Below are 22,977 nucleotides of genomic sequence, written 5' to 3' on the forward strand. Positions count from 1 at the left end.
GGGCAGCTCCTCTGCAAAGCAAACCTGCTGAGTCCCTGAATGGACCATCATCAGCCTCTCACATGTCTCGGCCAGCATTGTGGAATGCTGGGGCTGAAGGGCACAACAGCAGGTCAGTCACAAAGTGACAGCTTCCCCTCCTGCCCTTGTGCCTGTCCCACGCCAGCCATACTCCACAGCAGAGCAGTGATAAATCTCCCACTCACCATGTCAGGATCACACATTTCCATGCTGGACCCATTGATAAAAACCCTCCACTCTTTGCTGCCAGCATGACTGCAAGACCCCATCAGGACTGGCACAGGCACCTGACAGTGGTCCCATGTCCCAGTGCCGCACACCACGTCATAGCCCAGCTCCCAGCACTCCCAAACTCCCCAGGGTTTCTTGCCCAGAGCGCATTCTGTCCCACCGAGGACAGGTCCAGATGGGCTGGGTTCCCAGGGATGCTACTCCATCTGGAGCTGCCCCTAGCACGGAGGAGACACATGGGACCACATGTGGGAGCCAGACCCTCAGCTGCCTGCAAAGGGATTCTTGAAACCATACACACCCCACCAGAAGTGGGAGGGGGATTTGCCCCCCCATCCCACCAAGGGGCATCACTCCCAGTGGTGTCTCCTCACCCCTGCAGCCGGCCAGCATTTGTCCATGCCAGGGGAAGAGCCTTAAGGCCCTGGCTGAGTTGTGCAGAGAGAGGTCACACGGATGGATGGAGCAAGGAGACAGGAGAGGCTCTGCATGTCCTCACTCATGTGGCACCAGTGCCACCCCTCCTGCCCTGCTCTTTGCCCTAGGGTCTCACCTTGCAAAACTTTTGGCATTCACATCCTACTGCAGCGGGGCTTGGAGAGACCCTTCACCAGGAAAACTGGGACCCCTGGCACACCCCAGAGCTCCCAAACACACCAGCTAAGGACCAAAGATGTAGGTCATTCCCAAAGGAACCCAGAGCCCCAAAATGCAGGTTGAGGTCCCGGCATCAGCACTGGGCACACCACAAGAGCAGGAGGCTCCAGGGAGTCCGTCCGTGTCTCCATTTTGCAGTGAGGGGTAGCAGTACCTGGACACCGGCAGCGTGGTGGACCCTGGAGCAGCCCTGGATACTGCCACGACTCAAACTGGTGGCTGCCACTGGCGGAGCAGGACCAGGGCCAAGAGGAGCAACTAGGAGACTGAGGAGGAGATGGAGGTGCCCCAGAGAGACAGAGAGAGGGTCCCCAGTCCATCTGTCCCACACCAAGCATCTGGCTTGCCTCACCACTTGTTTCGTGGAAGCAGATGGGATGAGCCAGCATCACCCTGTCCCCCCAAGTCCCCAGCCCCGTACCTTCAATGCCGCTGATGATTTTGAAGCAGCGAGTGGTGAACCAATAGGAGATGAGGAGGAGGATGGCAATCAGGGAGGCATAGAGCAGGCTGTCGTTGTGCAGGGATGTCTTCTCCATGGCTCCATCCCCTGTGCCCACTTGTGCCCCCCACCCAGCCCCGCCGTGCTATCTGGGGCAGCCCTGTCCCGGCAGTCCCCCTGCCAGAGGAGCCGGCCACCGCGGGCAGGGAGGCGGGGGGCCGCACGGGCAGGCAGGCAGGTAATTGGGAGCGTTGTGTGAGAACCAGGCTCCCAAACCAATTACCTTAATTGTGCTCAGACAGCACATGGCAAACAGTTAAAAATAACCCTCCTGGCCCGGGGGGAGAGTGGCACCATCAGCCGGGAGAAGGAAGCAGGGGGCAGAGAACAGACGGGGCTCATTACCCATGTGGATGCAAGTCAGTGCCACGGGGCTAGCAAGGCATCACCACAGCTCAAGGGCTGCTCCAAGTCCCCTGCTGACCTTGGGATTCTCAGGGTTCAGCCCCTTGTTGCCACCTCAAAGGAGGAGCTGGAAGTCCTGGAAACGGGGCTCCCTAGGGAATGATGCTGCAGCCTAGGATCAGGGAACACCAGCATGTCTGCTGAGATGCTTGTGTCTGCCCTTGCTCCAGACATGGGGCCTTGAAGGAAGGTGTCTCTGCAATTCTGCCGTCCCAGAGAGCTGGGTCTCACAGAGAGGCTTTGGTATCTCATCCTCTGTGTCCCAGCACAGCACCTCCCCAGGGATGCTTGGGATAATCATCTGCTTTTCTCAGCCTGGAGTCAGAGCCAGACAGTCTAGTTCCCACTCTGTGATGCTGGGTGCACTTGGACAGTGCCACCATGAGTCTGGGCACACTCACAGATCCAAAACCATGTGGGATTAGCTGTACCCATGCCTGAGACACCTCTGGTCCCCAGACTGCCTTGGCCCCATGAGCTGCCCCATAGGATACAGATACATGGCTGAGGAAGACAGACCCAAGTGTTTCACCCTGAACTCTCTTTGTATACAAAATGTTCTACATCCACACTGCAGCTACAGCCAAGGGATGTGGCCACCCAGGTATGGGGTCAGGAGTACAGCGTTGCTCCAGCTCTGCCCATTTCGGAGAGCAGAATCCAAGCGTCCCGATCTGCCACTCCCTCCCTTCTCTATCCCCTAAGACCAACTGCTCTGAGCATCCACAGGTGACACTGGATAGGCTGGCAAAGTGTCTCTGGTATATGCCCATGGCTCAGCCCTGGAGAGGGCGGCAGGCCCTGTAACACTGCCGCAGGCACAGCTAGGCCAGGACAGGCAGCACAGGCTGGCACCAAGTGCCATCTATCCCAATTTGGGCTGTGATAGTAACAGCCATGAAGTATATGCCTCCCCCAGCCACCCCCACCCTGGCTCTGTAGTGTTGTTGGCAATGCAGCCCTGCCACCCAGCTAAATTTAACCACCCTACCAGCCACCCGCTGTGTGTAAATAGAAGTGCCTGGGAGCAGAGTTTGTTTCCCAGAAAGTAGCTCTGTGCACACAGGGTGTCATAGGCACACATGGGGCAACACCCAGAGCCATCAGGTAGCCAGGTGGCTGGTTCCTGTCTCCATCCTCCCAGTACCACCACCAGCAGGGGATAGGGAACTGCCCCCTCACTGTAAAGTGGGAGCAGATGGGGGACAGAACAGGGGAATCATCCATTGTCAAGGGACCTGTCTTTTCAGGAGGGGACCATGCACCTTGACCATGGCCAGGCTCTGCCCTGCTTGAGAACCACCCCTGTGATTACCCCTGTGCTCTTCAGCCAGTGCTGCAGGGTGTTAGGGCACTACATCCACAAAATGTGCCGTAGGACCTGCTGGACCAGAGTGAGGTGATGGTCCCTGGGCACAGCTGGGCAGCAGCTGCTCAGGTACTGTGGGTGATGCTGACCCACTGGGGGGCCAGCCTGATGGATAGGAGTTTCTCCTTTTTTTTTGTTCTCGGGGCCATCATCCATTAGGGAGAGTTAAATTTAGGTTAAAGCTGATCCCTTATTACCTTGCTGCTAATCAGAGCGCGAGCAGATTATTAATAAGCACATTAAAATATTGGTGAAATGCTATTTTTGGGAGGTGAAGTCACAGTTTTAATCTGGTTAATTGATTGAGTCATTTCTCTTTCCCCTCTCTGGTGACCTGTCCTTGGTTAGCTCCCCAGGGCACCCAACCGGGAGCCCCCTGCCCCAAGGCATGTCTGGTCAGGCACCCAGTGCCTTCTGCAGTAAGCTCCAAGGGACCTCCTTCACCTTTGCAGGGAGAACAGAGGGGCTCATTGCCCCCAAAAGGGGACGATGGGGTAAGTTAGCAGTCGGACACGGGACAGCATCCTGGTCACCCATGGACCAGAGCAGCGGCTGTGGAAGAGTGAACACTGTGGAGCGGAGAAGGTTCTGCAAGCCCCACATCCCACTCCCAACGTTGAGTCAGGGGGACATAGAGCTGCCTGGCTTTGGGTTTCACCCAACTTTGGCTTGTCTGAGAGTTTGGGAGGACATTGAAAAGAGAGTTTGCAGTGGTAGCCAGTGCCCCATTGCCAGCCATGCCCTCTGTGCCCATCCCAGCCCCGTGCATGCCCAGCAGGGCTGTAGGGACAGCCCTTGGTGCTGCTCAGTACCACGCACGGCCAGTCCAGAGACACAGTGGTGAGGAACACCCACTACAGCCCCAGTGCCATAGTGCCCAGCTGCAAAGCCCAGGACACTGGGATAAAGACCTGCAGGGTGTCCTTGCAGGTGGTGGGGATGGAAGCACACTGAAGTCCCATCCCCACTTCACTCCATTACCTGCAGTTCAGCCCCTCAAGTCCAGGGCCAGACTCAGCTGACTCATCCTCTTCCTCCTTCACTCCGGACTAGTTGGCTGGTGCCCAATGGAGCCAACTAGTGGGGATGGACCTGGCACTGCCTGTGGCACACCCAGCCTCCACAGCCTGGCACACTGCTGGGCCTGGGGGACTGTCCCCTGCTGCAGGGGGACCCTCCATCCCAGGGCTCAGATCTCTGTGGGCAGGAAGGTAGCATGCCAGCTGGGCATGGCTCACAGGGTGGATACTGCTCCCAACCCCCAGGACTGTGCCAAGTGCATCTCCATGCTGTCCCCGCCTTTCCCTGGCCCCAGGAATAGGCAAAGGCTGGGGAGACCCAGGGGTTTCCCCAGGAAAGGAGGGGCCAGAACTTGCAAGGGGTTTTCGGGCAGGCTGGGTCCTGGTAAAGGCAGTGCAAGTCCCAGGCCTGCTCCAAGGCATGAAACTGTCACGGGTGCCCAACAAGGCCTTCTCCACACTCATGGGAGGAAGTGCATACATGCCCTGGCACTGTTTTTGCTCAGAGGGACAGCCCATTGGTCCTCAGCAGGGCAAGGCCATGGGGATGGCAGCTTGCCCCCTGCACAGGGGCACAGGGACAGGAGCAGGAGTGGCACAACGGGAGTCCCAGCACACACAGGCACATGATGACCTCCCCAGGATGTGCCCATTGGGTTTAGGAGGTGGTTCTGGGCTCACGCTCAGAAGAGGGGGTCCTGGCCAACTGGCTAGTCTGTGCAGGGGCTGGCATGGGGGTGAGGGTCCTGCCACAGCTGTGACAGCAAACCAGGAGCACATATGCAGCTCTGTCCCCAGGACCAAGCATCCCAGGACACAAGCTGATGCAGGCACTAGAGTGTGTCCCTGCCTTGGCTTGTGGGGCACACCCAGGGCTTTCCTGGCCAGATGGATGGAGGGCACAGCTGTGGCCCCAGAGGAGTCAGATTCCTTCATATGGCAGGGAAGGGTCCGACCAGCTGCCATTTATGTGCACAGCAGTTCTTTCACGCTCCACTCTGCACCAGTCCCCTCCCCAAATAAAATATTCCCATCACCCCAGGTCCACAGGGGACCATTAGGGGCTGGCATTGCCTCCTGGAACGGTCTTCAGCTTTGCTCCACACGGAGCTCAGTGCAACCCCTCTGCCAGAGACTGAAGCGTTCAGCACCTAAACGGCATTTCCCCCCTCCCCAAATAACCCCGCAGAACTCATCAGACAGAGACCCCTCCCTCAGAACAGAGACCCCGTGTCCTCCGGGGCGGCACCTACCTTGGGAGAGAGTGCCGGTGACAAACTGATAGAAGAAGCGGATCACCCGGCCCAGCTGCCTCTTGCAGCGCTGCTGGCAGTGGCTCATGGCTCCAGCTCCCAGCGCTGGGGAGGGACCCAGCCGCACCCCCTCCCGGCCTCCAAACAGCCCCCCAGCTCCTCCGAGCAGCAGGCGATGCCCGGGGGAGGACAGAGCCTTCCTGCCCGGAGCGACCCTGCGGGCATGGGCGGCGGGAGCAGCCCGGCGGGGCGGGCAGCGGCAGCGCCCGGCAGCTCGGCAGCCGCCGGCCCCGCTCCCCGGCGGCGGGCAGCGGCAACTTTTGCGCGGGGATGCTCCGGTTCAGGGGGACGGCGGGACAGAGCGGCTGGCGGCGATACGCCTCCCGGGGCTCGGGCTCACGAAAGGTGAGAGCCGAGAGAGAGCGAGGTGCCCGGGCACGTTCCCCAGTGCCGTGCCCGCCCGCCGGCCCCCTCCGCACCGCAAAGTTGCGGGGAGCGGTGGGGAGCAGAGTCAGGGTGATGCGGGGGGCCGGGGAGCCCGGCAGTGCCAGCCAGCTCTCCGGCGGAGGCAGATGGACGCTTCCCTGGTTGGCAGAGCCTCGGGTTGCCCCTGGCTCCCGGTCCGCCCCTTGGCACCAGATCGACCCGGCACTTCACGCCCCGGCTGGCCGGGAACCAGAGGCAGGTTGGTATGGCAACCGGCAGACTCCACAGGTCCCGCTGACCAATGAGGCCCTGCTGCATCCCAGAGCCGCCTCTCTCCGAGAGCAGGGAAGGATGCTCCTTCTGGAGGGGAACCGGCACCGAGAGCATCCTGCATCCTTGAGCATCAGCCATCCATTCCCACTATCAAGTGCTGTGTGCATCCTGTATCCTTGGGCATGAATTATCTGCTCCAGCCAGCTGGTGCTGCAAGTATTCTGCATCCCCACATATCAACCATCCAGTGCTGCAAGTGTCCTGCATCCCTGTTGCCACAGCAATCCAACACTGCGAGCATCCTGCATCCCCGGGCATCAGTCCCCCCAGCACTGCAAGTGTCCTGCATCTCCAGGCATCCACTTCTGCTGGCTCCACACCGGGGAGGAGGCAAGGATGAGTGCAAGAATGGGAGGAAAAGAAGTCAAACTCCAAGACCACCCAGGCTAAGAGCTGCTCACTCCAAGCTCAGCCTGGCAGCGAGTTGCTACCTTGCACAGTATGTCAGAGCCAGAAGGGAGTCTGGCATGTGGTGGCGATGGGATTTCCCTGCTCCCAGAGCCAGCCTGAGATGCTCTGTGCAGACTCAAGACAACATCTCTTCCCCTAGTTTCTTTTTCCCAGCTGTAGTTCCATCTCTACACTGCATTCACACCCCACACAAGCAGCATCTATCCATTCCGAATCCATCCAGGCTCTATTATCTCGTAAACTTCATCTCTTATTAATAAGGAAGGAAGTGAACAAAAAAGGACCTGATGGAAATTACAGCTTCTTCTCCCTCAGGGATGGAAAAGGAGGTGGAGCCATGATCCAGCCAGGAACAGCCCAGTCCCTACCAATACCTCAAGAAGGAGCCCCAAGGGAAGGTGCAGGAGCACCACCACCTCCCACCAACCTTATACCAGGATTTGGTATAGGGTAACCTCACCTCCTGCTCCCCAAAAGAAAGGCCATCCCCTTCAAACGAAGCTCTCCCTATCTCTTATTCAGGCCACGCCCCTGCAAAAGATAGGCAGCCCCACAACGGAGTGTCCACACCATGGCAGGACAGTGTCCCAGGGTGGGGGGACCTGCACCAGGGGATGCTGCACTGGTCGCTGCATAGCTGAGCCAAGTTTGGGGAGATCCTAAAAAAGGCACAACACACAGCACAGCAGGGACTTGCAACCCTACAATAGTACATCCACAAAGCCCCAGACTGGGGAAGGGCTGCAAGGTACATTGTCATCACAAGGGGAAGGGGACACCCAAAGTAGAGTGGGCAGCTCAGCAGACAGACACAGCTCTAGGGAGAGTCTGTGAATGCAACACCCTGACTGAATCTACCTCTGTGAAACACCCTCCTCCACCTGAAAGCGCAGAAATTTGGGCTGCCAGAGGTGCCCAGTCCCCTTCTACCACCTTCTGGGGACAGATCTGGGGTTTAGGTCCCTTGTTCTTATCTACAGTATCCAGGAGCTCTGCTCCTGGCTTAACCCCACAACACAAATACACTGGGACAGTTTCTCTCAACAATCAGATCCCACGAGCTGTGTGATACAAGGCCAGATCCTGACAGTGCACAGCTCGCTCCCACTCTGAGGGAGAGGAGCAGCTCCCAGCATCACCGTGGGGACCACCCAGCACAACTCAGACCAAGGCAGCTGCAGCATCCCGAAAGCCCACGGGATACAGGAGAGGTGGCAGAACATCCACAGGAGGGTGCCAGAGCCCACAGGACGTGACAGCAAACAAAGTTTGCAGCTCGATCCCCAAAACCACCATATGTCTCCTTAGAAGCCAGGGACATGGTAGCAGAGTAGAGCCCAGCATCTGTGTCACCCATCCTGCCTCCAGGCCTGGCTGCCCACCAGCATCTCTGGGTGCTACAACCAGTCCAGAAGTGTAAACTGATTTCCAAAGGAGCATCACCTTTCTGGGCTGGCCCTTGGCTCACCAGAAAGCCCCTTATGCACTGACACTGAGACAGAAGTTCATGGGAACCACATGAGCTGAGCCAGGGGACTGTCCTCTCCCCCTGCACCCAGCAACCCAGAGCAAGTAGTCTGCAAGGATGATGCATTGCAGAGACATGAGCCAACTTGCTCCCATCCCAGGGCTCCCTTTGAGCACACACTCTCCAGGCTGGCACCAGGGACTGTGTGTCTTGCCCTTGCAGAAAGGCAGCAAAGCCACTTGGTCACTGCCCCTGCTCCTCCCTGACAAGATGAGCAGGCATTCAGTGCAAATCAAAAGTAAACCACAAGGCAGGGCTGTTGAGCCCACCTTTACACACTCTTTCCTGCTGAAGACATCAGCTGGGACACAGCCACCAGGGGTGCCACTGTAGGGTACATCCTGCCAGCTCCTGTCTCGAAACCCAGCCTGTGGTTCTCCCAAACCTGCCTCCTCCCATCAGGAGGCCAGTTGTTCCCCAGCCCCTGCCCCAGCCTCAGAGGAACTCCATTCCCCACAGTGCCCCACAGGGCAAAGGACATTCTCCAAAAGACATTTAGATCCAGCCCGTGTGCCCAGAGCACCTGCTGGGCTCCCAGAGAGGACATGTCATGGCTGGAGCTGCAGCAATAGGAAGGAGGAAGACTATTGCTCCAGGTTCTGTCTACGCCTTTGCTCCCACATGTGCTTTGGCTCTGACAAGGGGAGACACTGCCCTGCATCTCCCAGTGCCCAGCCTGCACTGGGGACCAGCCCAGCTCCCCCCTGTAGGGGATAAAGGGTAAATTCAGGGAGACTGCAGACCAACATTGTCCCCCGCTTCCCTGCCCCAGTCCCCGTGCCTGCCTGCAGACTGTGCCGGGACACCTCCAGCTTGGAAGCACAGAAGCCCGGGGCAGGACATACAGGCCACGCGGCGCACCTACGGTGTCACGCGTGGGGACACAGCCTGACCACGCTCCGTGCCCCCGCTTCGTGCCCCCCGCTCTGTGCCCCCGTCCCGTGCCCCGTTCTCGGAGCCGCCGCGGTGTCGCTGCCACCGCCTGACGCTGAGAGGAGCCCCGGTACAGCGCAGCGGAGCGGCAGGGAGGCAGGAGGTGAGCCGGGGACACGGATCGTTCAGACGGCTGTGGCGGCTGATGGCACACGGGGGACAGGAGGGGACACGTGCTGTTGTGTCGGAGCGTGGCCCTGCACGCGTGTGAGAGGGGGCAAGGGAGCCGTGAAGGCCATCCCTGCACGCACACGTGGCCACCGCGGTCCGCTGGCAGTTCCTTGCAGGCTGAAAGGGCAGTGAAAACACCGCCGGGGATGGGGACACCCAGAGCCATTGCGTCCTTCCCTACCCACGGCCCTCTCCTCCCGAGGTGGCTTCTTGGCAGACACGTGCTTCCTAAGACACCGACATCTGGGTTGGTACCTGTCGCAGGAGTGCAGGGAGCTGCCAGGGGAATTCGCGCTGGTTCCTGGCCCTGAAATATTCATTAGCACAGCCATCGAGAGAAGGGGGGAAATAAAAGACAAACAGAACGAGGGAAGCAGACAGAACGCTTGCAGGCAGCTCAGCGTGGCACAGACAAGCCCATGGGGTGTTTGAATCAAGGTCTTCATTTGAGTCATCGCACCAGTATGTGGGTCCCCTGGTGTCCGTGCAAAGCCTGTCTCACTGTCACAGGTGTCGTGGGCACATGAACATCCCTAGAAAATGCAACCAGGAGACAGTGGTCCTTGCAGGACATACAGCATGAATAGGGATGCCCTGGGACGTGGACATCACCAAGGGGCACCATGCTGGGATGGGGGTCAGGGGCCATTCCTACCAGCCCTGGATGGGGCCTGAGCTTCAAAGAGCTTCAGCTTGGGCTACACACCCCAGGAACAGTACCAGATCAGTGCTCTAGCCCAGGGCCACCTTGCCCAGGACATCTATGGGCTCTCTGGAGTCATTCCATGGCTGGCAGATACCTCTGACATCATCTGCCAACCTTTCTCTGAAGGAGGAAGAGCAGTCAGGGTGGGAGGCACATTTCCAGTAATGAGGAAGGTCAATCAGGATGAGAAGGAGGAGAATTTCCATTACCAAGGAAGGGCAGTTGGGGTGGGAGGAATGCAGGACACTCTGCAGCCCTGTGCCAAGCCTCAAGACACCACTCAGACCCACAGAGACTGGGCAAATGCTCTGTTCTCTCTGTACCTAAATCCAGCGCTCACCTTTTTTGGGGATGGAGGGCATATGCGTCCCAGCAATGCCAAACCCACAGCTGCTTGGCAAGGACAGAGCAGTTCCTGGCCAGAGGGAGAGCTCAGCAAGGTACACCCCAGAGCCAGGATATGATGAGGAGGAGAAGGAGGTGGACATCCCGGCAGCAGGGATGACTGCAGGAGACATGAGTTTCTGGTTCCAGACCCACTGCATCGGGGTGGGTGGCTCTGTGGGATCCCAACACCACTGCCACCAGCAGAAGAAAGCTCAGCCAAGCCAGCCCTGCGTGCTGCTGCTCTGCTTCTGTCTCCTCCCAGCCCGGGGAAACCACAGCCTCCGGGACTGGGGGAAGTGCTGAAAACGTGATGCCAGAGAAAATAAATAAGGCAACTAATGAGGTAATTTGCATAGCTATTAGCAGGCAGGATTTGCAGCGGGTCTGACATGGGATGTGCTGTCACAGCGAAGCACAGCCCGGGGGCTTTGCTGGTGCTTGTAGAGGGAAACACACAGCACAGCCGTGCTGCACGGGCACACCGCAGGCACCCACCGCAGCCACCGGTCACCCCACGACCGGGGAGGCAAGGGGGGCAGGAGCAACCCAGGAAGGAGGTGGGAGGGAGGCTCAGAGTGGGCAGACAGTCTGGGAAGGGCTGAGTGCTCTAACGTAAACTCATACTGCCCCTGACCACACACCCGGGGCTTGGCCCTGTGATGTGCAGAGCATGGGGCAGCACACAGCCCATACCTTGCCAAGGCACAGAGAGCATCCATGAAAGGACGAGCTTGCAAAGGCCAAGGGAAAGCTGCCAGCAGCCCAGCCTGCCTTGCGGGGCAGCCCTGCCATGTCAGAGCCAGCTGGCTCCATGCACTTTCCCATCCAGAGCTGGCCACAGCTCCCTGCATCCCTTACCTCTGCTTGCTCCTTTGTGAGCCTAGCCTAAAACACATCCATGACAAACATAAATCCCAGTCTTTGCTGCCAGCAAACCCAGCTCCCCCTGACTCCCAGTAGAAGGTGCAATTTTGGGATGTAGGACTGTGCATGAAGCCTGATGGCAGCACCTGCTCTGCATCATGGCTGCCCCCATCCTTAGATGTTTGGGTAAGGAATCATTACACCGCAGCAGGAAGGAGAGCACTGGCCATCCTGGTGCCTTCAGGCATGCAGGGGCAACACACTTGCAACCTGTGACACTGCTGGATCCCCAACCTGCTCTGCCTTGTAAATCAGCCGTGTGATGGAGAGGAGTGGCACGCAGGGCCACCCTTCCCTGGGCTGCCAGGGCATGTCTGGCTTTGATCACAAACGTGCGACGACAGCTCAGCTCGTTCTCAGCCGGTGGATCTTGTTTAAAAATGCATGTGACGTGATCTGTCTGCTCAGGAAGGAGCTGCCAGGGAAGGAACCCAACCCAGTTTCACCGTGCACCAGTCCCGCAGCACCAACCCACCAGCAGCTGGCACACAGTGAGCCGTGGGGCAGGAGCCTGGCTCTCTGGCACCAGGGACCAAGACGTGCCAAAGCACCCCCACAGTGCAGGGAAAGGATGGAGGCACCCCCACCATCTGATGACAGAGACAAGCAGAAAGACCCAATGGATGCGTGGTTGGACAGACAGACACAAACTCCACAAGCAATTTGGGTGGTGGATGACAGGCCAAGATCAGTGTCAGAGCCCCACAGAGACCAGCCTGGTGTGTCCATCCCCCCCAGCACCTCCATGACAGCCCATCACCATCCAGGTTACACTGAGGCACTCCCTGCTCCCAAGCTGAATTTTTTTTTGTCAGTTCTGCTAAATATTTTAGGGATTTACACAGAAAAGCTCTCTGTGCTCAGCAGCATTTAGGCCCCACTGGCATCATGCAGGCAGTCACAGGCACACCCCTGCCTTCCAGGGCATGAATAATTCATTGCCCCCATGAACAGGGTACAAGCAGCAGGAAGAAGGTGACAAAACTGGGGGAACAGGTTTCATCACCCTGCCCAGGCTCCTGGGGTGCACCCTGAGACTCTCCATATCCTGCAATGGGAGGGCAAAGAACTGCACCAACAGCTGCAGGGAAACAGAGGCACAGGGAAGGGATAAGAACCTGAACCCAGCCTTGGTTATAGGGCTGGCACATCAAGGCTGCAGCAGTAAGCAAGGACACCACAGCCTGCCTGGACCATCCAGGGCCATTTCAGAGCTTGCTGGGCGTGCAAAGCACAGCAGTGTTGGGGGTACCCAGGTTATATCAGGCAATGAGGCAGCACAGCCCCCAGGACCTCCAAAGAGCATGGCCTTCACAAGTGGGCACATCACTGGAATGGGGTGAATGGTTTACACTGGGGCACAAGACAGCATCTCCTTATACTGAACTGGCATCATTTTGCCCCTCATATGCCCACCTTGCTCCATGCACATGGCACCTGACAAGGACCAGCAGAGATTTCCATCCCCAGTCCTGTCCCTGTTCCCACTCTAAGCTTCACCAGGTCTCCTGAACTGCGAGGCTGGGAAAATCTCAGCCTGGCCACAAGTGATGGTGGTCACTTTGGGAGCAGTGGCCACTGCTCCCAAATCTGCTCCAGGTGAGGACATGACCCTCAGAATCCCTCCAGACTCTCCAACCCTCAGCATCCCTCCAGACTCTCCACCCTCACCATCCCACACCAAGCCACAGTGATGGTGACAAATTAATGAGTTCCATGCAGTCACACACAGGCTGGGCTCCAATAAGTGGGAGATGGCACCAGGTTCATTTCCTTGCAATCAGCGCTTGCTTGGCCGCCGACAGATCCAGCTCGGTGGGGTGATGGTGACAGTCAGCAGGAAGTGCAGTCGGGACAGGCAGGGACACGACCTCAGTTTCCACGTGTGCAGGCAGCCTGGGGCTGCCTGTGGGCCAGGCAGAGGGACACCCTCCATCACCCAGGCGGATGCTGCCGGGCTGAGTGACACGGGCTATTAGCACCACCTATCTGGGGGCTCTGGCACACGCTGGATGCACAGCTGGGAGAGGGAGATAAGACGCCCGAGGGATCCCAGGGAAGGGAAACATATTTCAAATGGCAGGAATCTCCCCCAAAATGGACTTGTCTTGAAGGCACTGAGAGTGTTTGCTGCTATTAATAACTCCAGTGCTGCAACCAGGCGCGTGCCCTCTGCTCAGGGAGACACAGCAACAAGGCAGGGAGAGAGAGCAAAGCGGTGCTGGAGATGGGGCTGAGGTCCTGACCCATGGCTTCTCACCTGTCCCCATGGCAACAGCACCCTGGCACTAGTCTGAAACCCCTGGATGTGTGGCTGGGTGGAACTGGGTGTCTATGGGCAGGGGAGACACACAAGTACTATCCCTCTGACAGCCCACAGCTCACCTGCACTTTTCTCCAGCCTCAAGCCAAGACACTGCACAGCCCCATGGCTGGGCTGATGGCCCCCGACACCAGAACTCTCCCTTTCCCCACCTGTACACTGCGAGATGGCTCAGCCCTCCAACCTCTTGCACTCTCTGCCCCATGGGGCAGCATGGCCACCCCCTTGGCATCTCCAGGGCACCCACTCAGCCCACTGCCAGCCCAGGGGGGCCCCCAGAGACTGCCTTTTAAAAACTGACATTTTGGGGACGGGAAAGCTATTTTCAGTTGTTTCAGAGGCAGCGTTTTCATCGCAGTTTTTCTGCCTCCACTGGAGGGAGGGATGCTCCCCCTGGGGGTGCCATGGCAGGCAGCTTTGTGATCGGCTTGTGGTGCTCAGCACCAGCTCCATGCCACCCCCTCATCTACCTACCCAGTTCCTGGAGCCACTGTGCCCAAGAGCAGGTGGGAAAAGACATCCCTGGGTTCCCACCTGGTCATGAGGGTCAGGAGCACCCCATCTGGGAGAGAAGATAGTGGGAAGCACAGAGCCTGCGGGCCTTGCTCCTGCCCGAGACCTTGCCAGCATCATCAAGTTATCTTCCACACACCTTGATGAGACAATCCCAAAACTGAGCACACAGAGCAGAAGAGGCCCCCCTCCCTCTGGAGCCCCCAGGCACTCCTGATATGAATAAATGTGCCTAGCAATTATGGGGTGGGGGGGGAATACAGCCTCCCAGTGTAAGACCTGCTGAGAGGCTCAGAAATAAATACGTTAATAATCAAATATCCATCCTGTGCTTGAGCTCACGGGAGGACTTTCAAGTCTAATTAGCAGAAGATTTGTACCATTGCTGCCAGGGCTCGAGGGACAATTCGCCGTGGTTCCCACGAAGTGAGAGGTTCTGCTATAATTAGTCAGCAGCATTCCGTCTGCAAGGATTACCTCCAAACCTCCCCCGCGTTCCGGGCTTGGGGCAGGCAGGACCCAGGTAAGCCAAGATGAGAGATGACCCCAGGCTTTGATCTGAGCAAATTGACTCTGGAACTGCAAATCCAGGGCAGGCAGGAGGACAGGCAGCAAGGAAGGCAACACGCTAGCAGGATAGGTACCCTGAGCCTGCAGGTAAACCCATACTCCCCTGCCTGTACACAACCCCTACACAACTCCTCTTCCCACAGCATCCAACCACAAAGACCCAGAATGCTCCCAAAACCTCTCCACACCCAGACTGATCCTTTCCAAGCCAGGCCCCTGACACCAAGAACTGTCCACAGTTAGTGGGGGCATTTCCCAGTCTACCCCATCACACATGTTGTACATCTGATCACCAATGCAAAGACCTTTCCCCAGTCCATCGCAGAGGGACAGGCAGTACCCAGGGGAGCACTCCTACCACCCCTGCCCATGTGTTTTTAAACAGGGCCACATCATGATCCTGAGGATGCCATAACAGACACTGTTCCCATTGCTACAGCACCTTGTGGGGTGGCTGCAATGGGCAGAAATGGGCACCCAGTGGAGCAAGATATGGGAGCAGCTCCTGGAGCTGCACTACTAGCAGTGCCCAAACTGGGAACCAGCTTCCTGGCAAAGGTACAAAGGCAGACAGAGCAGAGGGAAACATATATGCACTGAGGACCAACTGCACAAGTGAGGATGCTCTTCTGAGAAGGAAGTGTGGCCCATGCATCTGGTCCCACAGAGGGAGAGCCTGGTAGATACTCAACCAGAGCTCACTGACCCGGCAGCAGCTGCCAGGGATACTCATTAGCACCAGCTAATTGCAGGTAGAGGTGGCTGGCCTGGTAGCAGACACCCTGCCCACACACCATCCCCAGCCTGGCAGCAGGCAAGGCTACAGACAGGGTGACAGCGGTCACATTCAGGGCACTTTCTCAGGTTTGGCCTGGAAACATCTGTGCCAGACATTCTGTCCATATGAACAAAAAAGTCAGCACCTCATCCCTCTCAAGGGCATGAGGGTACCCCATATGCAGCTACGTTTCCTGGTCAGAGCACAGCCATCCCCATCCAAATCCTGTGCCATCCCCAAGAGACCTCCCCAGCACCACTGGAGTTCCTGCTGGTTGTTCATGCTGGCAAACAAGGGGTTACTTTTACTAGCCCCTCACTTCCCTACAGTTATTTAATTAAGCAGTGATAAAAGGAAAGACCTATTATCCGTAGAGTGACAGCAGGTTGTAATTACAGCAGGGCAGGCTGAGAAAACAAACAGTGCTGAGGGAGGCACAGGGTGGTGCAGTGCACAGGGGAGACCCCACATCCCCTGGGGACTCACGTCCCTGTCCTGGAACTGTGGTCCAGGTCAGAGGTGGGACCCTTGAGTCTGTGACAAACAGAGAGGGGGAAAAGACTCCTTTGCTCTGATGGATGTAGTCCCAAAAGAACCTCTCTCTGCAGTTCACACTGGGCTGGGGTGTGATCCTGGCCTCTTTCTGGGGATGCTGGGTCTGGACCAGCCCCAGGGAACAGCAGATTTTCAGTGAGTCATTTTGAAATATTGAATACCATCTCCTTTCTCCCCTTACTGCTCAGGGCAGCCCTCTGCACCAAGGGGACACGCTGCCCAGCTAAGAAGAAGGGACAAAGTCACTGCTGGGATGTGGCACCCCAGAGGGGCTCTGCCTGCCCCCTCTGAGCTGGGCATGGTGCTCTTCTGCTGGGTTACCCCAGGCTTGGGTTTGAAACTTCTGCCTCATGTGGCACACACAGCAAGGGGCAGGGGTGGAACATGGGGCATGGCCGTGCTGCAAACAGGCAGTTTGCAGCCCCCTCCTTGCCCAGCCACCCGGCAGCGGTGCTCTCCCTGAGGAGGGGGAAAGCTTCACCCCCATGTTCCCTTCCAGGGGTTGGAGGGTACCACTGGGTACCATCACAGTTGCAGTTGGGACACATCGGTGTGGCTTGGCCTTCAGGAGTGCACATCCTGCACCATCAGATGCCATTGTCCCCTGTGCAGTTCCCAGCCACTTCCTTTCCCTTCCTTAAATCCTCCTGCCCTCAGCCCAATCCTCTTATGCTCTCCTTCTCCCATTACAGCATCTTTAAATTAATGCCTGGCTGAGCGTGGGATAGAAGGAAATTAACCCTGGGCAGGGGGGGCAGTGTCCACAATGACTTTTATCTCAAGTCTAAAGTACTATTCCCTGCCCTTCTCCCCCTCGACATGCAGGGGAGAGACCAGATCTGCTATAACCACAGCAAGCATCACTCAAGCATGGGATCTCAGCACCCACAGTCCTTAGCTGAGGTGACAAGTGCCCCCTCCAGCCAGCCCCCTGCTTGGGAGGCTGCAAGGTCCCTGGGAGAGACCCCCAGCCGTGCTTGGGTTTTCACCAGCAACAGCTGGCTGGGAACTCACTGGGAACAGTTCCAGAGCTGTCTGCAGCCCTGACAGGGCACCTCTGGGCTGAAGCAAGAAGCCAGGAGGGATTTGGCTGCTGGTGGGAAGCATTTGAGACCCCATGGCTTGGGGAGGTCATAGGAGCTGGAATGGGTGGGAGGCAGGGACATGGCCAGGACAAAGGTTGCCACAACACACACCCCCTGATCAATGCAGGGAACACTGCTCGCCTGTGTCATGGTGGGGCGGTTGGAACACACCCCTTTCAGAGGATCTGTGCGAGGGTGAGCAGACACTAAGGCCACGACAAACAGGTCCGTCCCACCCAGTTGGGGTCCAGGCAGGACTTGATGGTTTTTGGAAAAATGCCTCAGGCAGCTGACACCATCGCTGGCAGCATGATGCAGCTGTGGGACCAGCAAGACCTGGAACGCTCCCATCAAGCTGCCCTCTCCCTGGGTGGTGGTGGCCAGGGCCAGGAATCACTTGCCAGAGCAGCGCTCCCGCTGATCCTCTCCGTTATGCAACAAATTATTCCACTCGCATTAATGACTTTGCGGCAAAGGGGGAAATGACATGAATGATTCCCGGTGCCTGGGAGTGACTCACTTCGTACGATGGAGGGGAGGCGAGCAGGGAGGGCGGGCTCCAGGGGAAATTTGTTTGGGTCAGCATGGGCAGCACAGGGCTGGGGCTGGGCTCAGAAGATGTGACTTCTAGAAGCAAAACAAGGGGGAAAGAAAGAGGTACTCAAGGGCAGATTCCACCACCAAGGAGAGGGCTGAGATGTCTCCAAGGGATGCTGGGATCAGTCATAACCACAGCATATTATAGCAACCCTCACTGTGCTGCCCAAGCCCCACACCCATTTGCCAACCTGTTCTGTGACCCCAAAGCCTCCCACCAGCTGCCGTCATTCTCTGCTCTGGGGTCAGACAAGACCCCCTGCAGGTACAGCCATAGCTGGGGGTGCTATGCCCCACCACTCAAACCCCCAACTCCAGCGTGCCCCTAGGACTGCAGCAGGATGGGCAGGTGGGCAGCTGCCCATCATGGTCCTCGGGGCAGCAGTGGAGGACAAAGGGGACCTGTCACAGGGACTGCAGCACAGAGCCTGGCATCTGACCTGCTCGCTTCTCCATCACCTCTAGAGGCTTTGTTAAATCACACTATTAAAAATTAATGTGTATTCCCTCTTGGAATAAATCAAGAGCTGTCAAGGGCCAGCCCTGTCAGCCACCTCCTGGGGACACCAGAGACACGTGGAGACACACTGGGGACTTCAACAACCCACTGCCAAGTAGCCCCAGGGGGACCCTTGCAGTGACGGAGGGCTGGGTGGATTATTGCCTTTAAACCCATTCAGGGGCTTTCTGTAAGCAATGCAATTTAAAAAAATTCAATCTAGGAAGAAGCGATTAACCAAAGGGGCCAGGAGCAATGGCTTGCCTGTCTAATCTTGTTAGTGAGCAGGCCAGCTCTCATTTCACCCCAATGCAGCTGGATGGGCTGCAGAAACCAATGAAAGCATCTGGGTGGCTCTTCCCTGGCTCCTGACCCATGGGTGTGCTAGTTTTCTGGTGTCTCACTGCATCCCACAGCTTCCTCAGCTGGGCCAAAGGAAAAAAAAACAGGAACCCCTCTTCCCTGTGACTCAGATCCAGGCCAGACTATCACCAAGGCTCCATCCCTAAAAAGCACTTTTTTTGGTGTCTAAATGTGTGGTTGGTTATGGGAAGAGGGCAGGTAAGGGAGTTGGAGCATTCCAGCTCTGCTGCTTGGGTCAGTGTCTGAAGCCAGGAGCAAGGTCCCACTTTCTGCCCCACAGAGGCTCAGCGACAGGGTCCTGCCAGTCTCTCACGGTAGCATCTTGCCAAGAAAACTTCCTCTGCTTCAGGCAGCCTAGCCCCTTCCCTGCAGGACTGTCACTGTCATGGGACTGGACATGTCTCACAGGCACAGCATGACAGCCCGGGGGTGATCCTATCCTACCCAGTCAGTCCCTAAGCCTCTGCATCAGAGCTGTGGCAGCAGATTTGTGTCACCACCCCACCTGCTGAGTTAGTCTCTCCATCATTGTCCCTGATCTGCTCCCTGAAGAGGGGCCAGAGGTGAAGTCATCCATCTCCACTGCCAGCCTGCCACCATCCCTGAGGGCTCTGAATATCCCGTCTACCTACAGGCACTGCTGCTACTGCAGTGTGGTCCTTGACAGACCTCTCCACAGATGCCACAAGACAAAGCCACCTGCTTGTCCCAGGTACAGCCAGGGCTCTCTAAGAGGAGCATGGATCAGGTTTGTCTACATGCAGGGGTATGCAGTACCCTTGCCTTGCACAGGGCACAGCCTCCAAAATGCTCACTGCAGATGGAGCTGGTGCAGGAATCAGGTGAGCACCAATGCTCAGAGCTGGGGCTCAGAGCTGCTCTTATGTCCTGCATACCTCAGCATCCCCAGGGCCCCACGTCCTCAGGTGGAGTGAGCAGGAGCAGCACGGATGGGACACTGACCCTCTTGCAGCATCCAGAGCCCCCAGCAGCAATGCCAACATCAGCCCAGGGTTGGGAGAGGTGACAACTGCCTGAACAGGAGGGAACCCCAACGCAACAGGTTCAAAAGCAGAGCACCTCCTGCCAAAATGGGGCTGGAGTCACCTAGAATCAGAAGGAGCTGAGCCTTGGGGGCAGGAGAGGCATGTGAGGCGTGGTCACACATGTGCATGCCAACAGCACCCCTGCCCACAAGTTTCTGTAGGTGACTTGCCCTGTCTGGACCGGAGGGGAAATGTTCAAGAAAGATCAGATTCAAAAGCAGTGAAGGTGACGCCCTCCTGCATTCTCCATCCCTGTCAGCTCCTGTTGAAGGTGGCAGTATCCTGCCCCCAGCTCCCGTCCTGCAGGGCTCCCTCTCCAAACAAGCTAATTACTCTCACTGCTCCCAAGGGGTTGCACCACCCGTTTTCATCTGAAACGGAAGACAAATTTACTTAAAAGCCAAAAGCAGCCAGAGCCATAGCAGCTTGGGGATCCCAATAAGAGTCTCCCACCCACCACAGCCCAACTGCCACGTCCCATTTGTGAAGCACTCTGTGGGGTGTCACTGGGAGCAGGGACACTCATCCTCAGTATCCTGCCACTCACCACCATGGCATGGTACCCACCCAGCCCTGGCATTCTGGCATGGATGGTGGGTTGAACAGGACCCCTGCACCCACCCACAGCCCCTGCCCTATGGAAAGGGGCTCCTCTCCCCCTTTGCTCCCTGGGAACCCTCTTGCAACAGCCCCAGCACTTCGCTTGCTCAGCAGTAACCACTCTCAGGGCTCTGCAACCTTAGTGAAGGGTTTTGATTCTCTACCCCAAGTCAGAGCTCCTCACCATGGCATCAGCCCACCCAGTTCAGCTCCCCTGGCGAGGGACAGCAGGGAGATTTGTTTCACTAGAGGCTCATTCATCTGAGGCATGATTAAAGCCCAGGGCTGGGATCCATTCCGGCAGCAGGAGAGTGATTTGCCAGCAGATGGATTTATCATCTCCCAAGCACAGCAATTTGGCTTAAACAAAACCAAACCACTTCTCCTAATGAAAACATCACTAATGAGTAGAGCCAGCAAGCGAGGTGGGGGCAGCTCCACTAATGTGGTCTCTCCTGTCCTTCAGGGCTGGTGTGACCCACTGATGCCCTGGTGGTAAGGAGTGCAGCTCAGCTCCAGCTGGGACATATAGACCCAATACAGCCCAGAGGAAAAGAGAGTTTGCTCCAGAGACCAAACCTCCTCCTGTCCTGACTCCCAAAGCTCTAGGGGCAACTGGTTCCAGCACAGCACACAGGACAAGAGCAGCACCACCGGCTCTGGGCACCTCCAGCTGCAACACAGCCAATGGTGGGGAAAAACTGTGCCCGTGGTGAAAGAGCCCAGCCCTGTGCAGTGGGAGCTGTACCCCTTGGACAAAATTGCAACAGCCTGTGAATTATGCATCAGCATCTGCAGAAATCAGAGCCCCAACCAAACCCACAAACTTCTTGTCAATTAATCCCGTGCCACCAATTCCCTGTGGACACCAACCTGCCTTTGCTTGCAGGAATGCAGCAGTGCCTGCCAAAACCTCAGCTCCAGCCTTTCCACCTGCAAAATCCAACCTGTTCACGGGCAGTGCTACCCAGCAGTATGACCCACATGCTCCTTGCCCCATGGTGAGGCTTTTCCCTGGCACAGGTTTGGAGCAGCATCCCCTCCATCAGAGACCCCCAGGATCTCAGCCTCTGGTTAAGGGAGGCCACAACAGCCTGTCAGAGGGGATTCATCAGCATCAAAGGTCTGCAGACAAGCCAGGACAGCAAAGAGGGAAGAGAAAGAGGGTATAGATGCCAGAAGGAGGAAGACAGTAGACAGAGATGAGGCAGAGTTAGGCAACAGTCCCATCACCCTAGGAAGGTGCAGCAGCACAATGAGGGCAAGGCATTTTGGCATGAAGAGGACCCACGGGATCCCTCTGCCCTGGCACATGAGTGGGAGACCCTTCCCCACAGTACCCCACTCTGAGGACCTCCTGGGAGCTTGGGGACCTGGCTTGAGGGTCAGCCCGGCTTCCAGCCCAGCCTCACCACCAGGCTGCAAGAGCAGAAGTGGCAAGCAGAAGGGGGGTCATGTGGGGCAACAGCAGCAGTGCAGAGGAGGTAGGTTAGCAGGGGAGCAGGGGGATGGACAACACGCTCAGTTCCCATGGGCTAGAACCTCAGGGGAAGTACACTGGTGTGTGCCACCCCTCCTGGGGGCTGCTTCTAGGAGGAGGGGACAACCCATGCCTGACACTGAGCAGAGGGATGCAGACAGCTGGCTCTGATAGACCCGTGAGGGCAGGGCAGTGCAGCCAGCGGTGTTCCTGTGCTTCTCAAGGAAGCAACTGGGCAAGAGAAGGAGCTTTATTGTGGGCAAGGGTGAAGTGGTCTTGGGCACAGTCCCCATTCCAGTCCCCCTCCCTGGGATCCACCCCAGCACACAGGCACACCACACAACCTGCCATGCACACTTGAAGACGGGCTCCTGGCCAGTCCCTGCCTGTCTTATGCCCTCGCTCCCACCCAATGGCCTTGTCACTCCATCCTCCAGTTGCAGATCCCAGTGCTTCCCCCTACACACACTATTATTTGGGACAGGCTATCACTGACACCTCCTCCACACCCTGGGAAATAAATTATCCCCCTCGCAGATGGAAGTCCTACGCTATGGCAAGCTGGTGGAGATGTTCCCCCCACCAGGCTGATCACAGGCTGTGAGCAGCCACGATGGAGCTGCTGGGTTTGCCGGCAGCAGAACAAGTCCCTGGCGCAGCCCTAGATCTGCCCATCACCTGGGACCCGCCTGCAGCAGATGCGTTGCCAGGGCACGGCTCCGTGGCTTTATCCTGTGCCAGGGACCAGAACCCTGCTCCCACTGTGCTCCCAACAGCCCAACTGGCCCTCCTGCCTCCTCTCTCTATGGGAGACAGCTCAGCCCCATCTCTCCTTTCTTACTGCCATGGGGAGAAATGCTTCTGAAACTCTCTCCCTCCAGGTAGGGAGGAGAGCTCAGTCAGATGCTGCGCTGCCGCTACACTGGTACCTAAGGCTTTCATCTCACGGAGCAGGTTGCTAAAAGTGCTAAGAGGTGGGGAGTCCCCATCCATCAGCTGTGCTTCCAGAAACAGGAGGATCCCAAAGCTCTGCAGATGATCACTATAGCAATTGCTCGACCCTGCAAATGCTGCAGCTGCCTTTGAGGTGGAGCAAAGTGGTTGTTCAAGTCCCCACATCATGACAACAGGAGGGAGAAAGTAGGGATGAAAAAGCAAGGGTGACAAGAGATCCTGTTAACCCTTTTCTGGGGACCCAACAGCCCTGGAGGTGAATCCCTCATCTTTCTGAAAGGCAGTTAGGGGGTTTGCCCCAGCCCAAAGAGCCCAGGTATGGACCCCATGCTGGAATA

The 22,977-nt window shown here is 57.4% G+C and overlaps 1 protein-coding gene across 3 annotated transcripts in view; it reads right to left on the reverse strand.

Annotated features, from left to right (window-relative positions):
- KCNIP2 (potassium voltage-gated channel interacting protein 2) overlaps positions 1–22,977 on the reverse strand; it is a 43,907-nt gene that overhangs the window by 17,825 nt on the left and 3,105 nt on the right. Inside the window, exon 1 of one of the 3 annotated variants that reach the window (XM_050339485.1) lies at positions 1,331–1,558. The exons of the other annotated variants lie outside the window; for them this stretch is intronic. Within the exon in view, the coding sequence (XP_050195442.1) occupies positions 1,331–1,448 (118 nt within the window). The 5' untranslated portion in view covers positions 1,449–1,558. Of the gene's footprint in view, positions 1–1,330; positions 1,559–22,977 lie in introns of those variants that run through there. 3 annotated transcript variants of the gene reach the window in all.

This window comes from Myiozetetes cayanensis, unplaced genomic scaffold, assembly GCF_022539395.1.
Source record: "Myiozetetes cayanensis isolate MyiCay16 unplaced genomic scaffold, myiCay2020 scf10, whole genome shotgun sequence".
NCBI classification, from domain to species: Eukaryota; Metazoa; Chordata; class Aves; order Passeriformes; family Tyrannidae; genus Myiozetetes; species Myiozetetes cayanensis.